This window comes from Ipomoea nil, unplaced genomic scaffold (assembly GCF_001879475.1).
Source record: "Ipomoea nil cultivar Tokyo-kokei standard unplaced genomic scaffold, Asagao_1.1 scaffold0191, whole genome shotgun sequence".
Taxonomy (NCBI): domain Eukaryota; kingdom Viridiplantae; phylum Streptophyta; class Magnoliopsida; order Solanales; family Convolvulaceae; genus Ipomoea; species Ipomoea nil.
Window position 1 is genome coordinate 947,751 of NW_017616619.1, and position 6,851 is coordinate 954,601.

General features: G+C 33.7%; 1 protein-coding gene across 1 annotated transcript; it reads left to right on the forward strand.

The window, feature by feature from the left end:
• Window positions 1-3,652: 3,652 nt before the first annotated feature.
• LOC109187780 (protein LIGHT-DEPENDENT SHORT HYPOCOTYLS 10-like) lies at window positions 3,653-4,719 on the forward strand. The gene is made up of 3 exons (XM_019338103.1): window positions 3,653-4,421; window positions 4,597-4,654; window positions 4,699-4,719. The coding sequence occupies exon 1, from the start codon at window positions 3,760-3,762 to the stop codon at window positions 4,399-4,401; it is 642 nt and encodes a 213-aa protein (XP_019193648.1). The 5' UTR covers window positions 3,653-3,759; the 3' UTR covers window positions 4,402-4,421; window positions 4,597-4,654; window positions 4,699-4,719.
• The last annotated feature ends 2,132 nt before the right edge of the window (window positions 4,720-6,851 follow it).

The window sequence follows — 6,851 nt, forward strand, 5'->3', positions numbered from 1 at the left end:
CTACTAGCAAAGCAAAACTTATAAGTTTATTTTGAGTTGGTTGACCAATTAATAGAGATGTCGATTGGGCAAGTCCGCTTGATTTTGGGCTAGCCATTTCAGACTTATTGGATCAACTAATCGATTATATATTTTACTATTTCATTTTCAAGTTCGGATTGGCCCTAACCCTAAACCTCGGATTTTCAAGTTTATCGTACAGGCTGAAATAAAATTGAAAAGTGAGAGAGGATACCCACATTTAGAGTCGGCAACATAGGCCCAACTTGTCGAGTTGGACCTATTTTGCTCGATTTTAGGCAAGTCGGATTGTATATTTCTCCAATCTAGCTCGAATAGGCATGGTCCATTTAACCTGTAAGGGGTACCCGAGTTATATAGATTGACTTGTGTAACCCACGGGATAACCCGTATGACCCACCACCCCTAGCTACTCCTACGCCTACCCCACCCCAATTTTTTAAAAATATTTTTTAATTTAAATGTGATTTGTATTAGAATTTAAAAGTATTATTAGCAATAATAATTGAACTCTTAATATCTTATTTAATCGATCTTAACCTTAAAAGACCAATTATCCTAAAGGTATTTGTTGCACTTTTTTGTATAACTATATAATTATTTCATTTAACCACAAACATTATATGGTTATGTAATTATATAATACATTATATATATATATATATATATATATATATATATATATATATAATAATAATAATAATAATCAAATGAAACCACCTCTTTCTGCGTGTCACATGAGAGCTTTCATAAATGCACAAACTCACAACCTCCCCTATAAAGGAGCAACTTGGTGCCATTGGACCATAAGATCTTTGGCATAAAGACACAACTTTATTTTCTTATATTTACATAATAGTCAACACCACATTTCAATGACATGATGCTGAACTCGGCTTTACAAGTTACCGCCCAACAATTTGGTACTCAATTTAATGAGATTGGCCAATTCACATGGGTAAAAATTATTCCGTAATGAATATCATAAAGATCTCAGAGGTATTAAAGTTTTTAATGAATCATTAGATTAAATTCTATTTACCAATAAGAAACAAAACATTTTCCAGATTTATGTTGGACTGTTAGATGGAGTGAGACATATCTAGTTAACTTATTTGTCTTCTTATATTAGCTTTTAAAATTGCATACCAAGTTCTTGGACTATTAGATATTTACAGTAAGATACTTTAATTTAGTTATTTATTTGGACATTGTTAAAATAAATATAATTTGAACTTTAATAATTTAGAAAATATAATGACACTTTTTGTCTCTAAAAATTATAAGAAAATATCATTTTTATCTATAAATTATATTATTATATTATTACTTTTCATCCCTCAATTATTTAGTTTGTAAAAGTGAACGCGTATAATTGAGAGACGAAAGTTGAAAGTGTCATTTTCTAATAATTTAAACACTACAAATTTTCTTTGGTGCTAATGATATTAAGTTGAATCATGTACAATATACTTGATTGTATTGTATACTATTGGCATTAGTATATGATAGTCTCATGTATAGGGAAAATGACACTACCCCCCCCCCCCCCCCCCCGAGTTATATGCTTATTGTATTTTTTTCTCCGAGTTATTCATGTATCTATATTTGCCCCCTCAGTTATGTTAAAAGTGGCAATTTTCTCCATTTATTGTTAAATGAACATTTTTACCTATTAAAAATAAGTATTTCATTTATTTTTTTCTCCAACAAATTATTGTGGGGTGGGTGGGGGGCTCCTTGTACGCAGTAAGCAAAGGTCTAGCCTCTGTGGTTCATGTTCAGTTGAGTTACCACAATTTACATCCTCTCAGATGCTCAGCCGGGCCGGAGTGTGGGGGGGCCCTTAGAGTTGGGGTTCAACCTTTTGGAAAATAAAAACAAATGAAATACTTATTTTTTTAAAGGTAAAAATTTCTATTTTTAACATAAAAGAGGAAAAATCATCACTTTAAACAAACTTAGGGGATAAATGTGGATACATAAATAACTTAGGAGAAAAAGTGCAATAAATATATAACTCAAGTTAAAAAAGTGTCATTTTCCAATATATATAAAACTATACCTTATAATATAACACTGTACGTAAAGAATTTTTATGAGCATCAACTCTATTACAAATGATATATCATAATTCATAAATGATCAAATTTAAGCGGGCCAAAGTTTAACATGTCCTTCACAAGCTCAACATAGTACATAGGAGCGTTCTGCTGTGGAATCTACCTCCGTGGGCACGATTTCACAGGATAATTTGCCAGCACTTAGCTAGCAAACTTAGGTGGGTTGAAAATCAACTATTTTTCACTTATACACACTATTAAATCACTCTCAAATAGTCAAATGTGTTAAATTATTTAAATTGTGCTCTCTCGATCGCTGTCCCAGTCAATAAATAGGAGATTTGGTAACTAAAACTTACCATTTACTACTTATGTGCATAATTATTGTGACACTCCAAAATCTATTACCTGCACTCAACCACCCTACTTCATTGATGATTGGGTATTGAAAACAGTTCCATTTTATCACTTAATTTAATTATAATCAACTAATCGAGTGGTTCCCAATTTTATTTTATTTTATTATTTTTTTTCATTTAGGGTCTGTTTAAAAACCCGAAATATAATTTCTGAAAAATGTTTTTTGAGTTTTCAATGTTTGGATGCAATAGGAAAATTCAGTCAACGGAAAACATTTTCCGTTGACTGGGAAAAATGTAGGCATTTGGCGGAAAATAACTTCCGCCGAAATTTGGCTGAGGTCATTTTCCGCCAATCCTCAAGATATGATTTCTGTCTATTTTTGGCGAAAACCACGGTTGTTTTTTTTTTTTAAATATTTTTTGATAAATAATAATATTATTATAAATATTTTTATATTCTAAATAAACTATTTAAAATATTTAATTACATAATTCTACCGATTTTCAAACATATAAACTAAATACATTAAGATAATTTTTCAGAATGCAACTAAGTATTAAAAAATAAAATATTTTTTGAAAAATAATTAATTTTTTAAAAATAATTTTCTTGCTTTCCAAACCACCCTTAATAGTTGAGGGTGAAAATCAAAGTGCTGAATTCTGCTAATATTGGTAATGATTGTTGTGATGATGTTGGCACTTGGCAAAACTATATAAAAAGGAAATAAATTTAAAATTTCATTTTCTTAAAAAAACAATATCATAATCAATCGTTACTATTACACAAAAAATTATAATTAGTAGCAAGTGTACAACTTTATTTATTTATATTTACATATAACAATTAACACTAAATTTCGGTGACAAGATGCTAGACTAAACCCTCCAACTCTCCATGCTAGCTTCTATCCATCCAAAAAACTCCTATTAACTTCCTTTTGATTTACCTCCTTTTGAGTCTTTACTTGCTAAGATCAAAAGACGATATTTAATCCTGTACACACTCTTAGATAGTTTCTGCGTATTTCCCATGTCACTATAAAAATAAAAATAAAATACACTTAATACTAATAGTACACAATTAAAGGAGTAAAAAAATAATACGGAGTAATGCAGTGAAGAAAAAGAAAAAAAGAAAAGGAAAAAAAAAATTAAAGATATGACCTAAAAGCACTTTGAATTCCTTTGGACCCATTTCATGTCTTCTTTCACCTCAGCTCCTCCATTATTCATCATATTAAAATCTCCATTAAAACTCTCTCTTCTCTGCAGCTAGCTAGCTAGCTCTTCGCCTCTTCTTAATTCCACCCATGATGACGTCCAGCAGTACGGATGAGAGAAGAGAGTACGGCGAAGGGTCGTCGTCGAGATTAGCCGCCACGATGGCAACTCCTCCTCCTCCTCAGCCGCTGCAGCAAGTGGCCGGCGGCGGCGTTCATCATCATCAGCTGAGCCGGTACGAGTCGCAGAAGCGGCGCGACTGGAACACGTTCGGGCAGTACCTGAAGAATCAACGGCCTGCGGTGGCGCTGTCGCAGTGCCACTACTCCCACGTCCTGAATTTCCTTAAATACCTCGACCAGTTCGGGAAGACTAAGGTCCATTCCCACGCTTGCTTGTTCTTCGGCCAACCCGACCCCGCCGGCCCCTGCACCTGCCCTCTCCGCCAAGCCTGGGGAAGCCTCGATGCCCTTATCGGCCGCCTCCGTGCCGCCTACGAGGAGAACGGCGGCTTGCCGGAGACCAACCCCTTCGCCATCGCCTCCATTCGCGTTTATCTCAGGGATGTCAGAGATTCTCAGGCTAAGGCAAGAGGAATCCCATACAAGAAGAAGAAGAAGAATAAGATAATAAACACAAAAAAATTTATTAATAATACTAATAATGTTCTCAAGGCTAATGATGAAGAACCTACTGCTACCCCTAGCTTTCAGATGCAATCGGCTTCTTGAATATTTGCAAGGAGAAAATGGTAAAGTTCTCATTCCTGCTTTAATTTCCAATAAAACCCTTATTAATTAGCTTCTTCTCATCTCTGATCTTCAGTATATATATATATATATATATATATTTCAATTCCTATATATATTTACTTTATATATGCATATATGTGTGTCTGTATCTAACATCACCACTCTATATATCAACTGTGTCCAGATTATGGTTCATTCTGAAGATTCATCAGATAACTCCAAGAATCAACTGGTTCTCACTCTATGAATGAATTGTCCTATGAATCACTAGAATATTGTTGGTCCACTATATTGAAAGAAATTTGTGAGTTTCATTTATATATGTTATAGTTTTCTACTAAGATAGAATGTATTCGATACGTAATGTGAAGTTTACATTGATATATAAAATTTATGATGTGGTAGGTGTTGAAAGAGTTTGTACTTTTTTTTCGGGGATTAAAATGAAAATTATGGGTCCAAGGTGATTAATTGCTCTTCAATTTGCAGATGATTGGAATAGTATTGTTATGTCTAGGTAATTTAGGTACCAAATTAAGATTAATATATAATTGATGAACCCTAAACTAGTGTTGCAAAAAACCTTAGCTAGGCTAGTCTTGTATGTATGTCTCTCATTGATGATAGACTACTCTAGTGGTTGTTAAATCTAGCTAGTACCTAGCTTGTCTAATTTTTTTTTTAATTTTTTTTTTCAAAAAAAAAAAAGATTTTTCTTTTATGGTAATGGTAATTGATATTTTTCTTAAATTCACCCGACCCAATCTAGTTTGGGAACGTCCATTACCAAAATCACTAAATGGGTAAGTCACAAATGCTTGAACTATGTAATATAATGTACTTTAATTTATTTATTGGGCCAAGGCACACATTTTTTCATATATTTCTAATCTAGCTATGTGTGATTCCTATTGAAGCATGTACTTGATGAGGGGTGGGTGTAGAACAAACGATTCTAAATATGAAAGCAGACTCTCCATTCATTAGATAAGAAAGGTAATCATGATATCGCGATTCATTGTTAATTAGGCGGTAAATCTTTTTTTTTTTTTACATAAACAATTCAATCCCTCTATAGTAAAGAGTATAATATTTCATACTTAGGGATTGTACTACCTCATAAGGAAAGAAGCAATGTTATATATATATATATATATATATATATATATATATATATATATAGAATCGCACTCAGGTGCGAACGCTTCGCCCAGGCGCAAAATAGGAATGGATTCTCTTCGTCCACGTGTCCAGATCTAATGGATGAGAAACACTGATTTTTTTTAAAAACGCGGTGGCATTTTCGTAAATAATTGAACATCGAAGTGCAAGTAAAATGTATTACAAGTGCATGTAAAATGTATTATAGGTGCAAGTAAAAATTTACACTGAGCATCAATACTTAGTTGCACCTATAGTTCTAAGTAGTTGCACCTATAGTTCTAAGTAGTTGCACATATAGTTATAAGTAGTTGCACCTAGGTGTATGAATGTTTGCGAGTGGTTTTCAGGTGTATTACTACCCGCTGAACTCAGACCAATGAATGTTAACTATGCAAAATTACATGCACTTATAGGTGAAAGTAAGTGCACCTATAGTTATAAGTATTTGCACCTATAGTTATAAATAGTTGCACATATAGTTATAAGCACACCCAGGTGCATGAATGTTTGCGGAAAGTGAATGCTAACAAGGCAAAATTACATGCACTTATAGGTGAAAATAGGTGCACTTGTAAGTGATTTTACTTGCACCTAGATGTTCAATTATTTACGAAAATGCCACCGCGTTTTTTTTAATTTATTAGATCTGGACACGTGTCGCGCGCTGATTCGTTCGCATTTCCTTCCTGGGCACTTATTCGCACCTGAGTGCGTCCATATATATATATATATATATATATATATATATATATATATATATATATATATATATATATATATATATATATATATATATATAGGGAAAATCGCACTTTTGGTCCCCTAATTGTTACCCGATTTGCAATGTGGTCCCCCATTGTTAATTTTAGTCAATTGAGTCCTTCAAATCTTTAAATCGTAGTCAATTTAGTCCTCCGGTCAAATTTCTTTCAAACCAAGGTTAGTACCATGGATATTTTGGTAATTTCACAATTTCCCCATTCTCCTCCCACACCCTTTACCCCCAAATTCATTTCAGCCCTAGCTTTCTCCTTGATCCTACTGCTGCGAAGACGAGCTGGTGACATTGAAGTTTTGGAAGGTGGATGCCACTTTCTGGTTTAGGCTGTGAGGGAGGGCGTTGAGCGGCGCCGACATGTAGATTCCTAAGCATGAGTTTATGAGGCGGGCAGACATGGCTTCCGAGAAGTATGCGGCGACTCTCTGAGCGGATGTTCCATATGGGTTTGAGAGCTCCGAGACTTGGAGGAGCATTTTGTTTGCTT

Excerpts from the sequence above, each read along its gene's own strand:
- LOC109187780 (XM_019338103.1), top strand. The coding sequence starts at position 3,760 with ATGATGACGTCCAGCAGTACGGATGAGAGAAGAGAGTACGGCGAAGGG.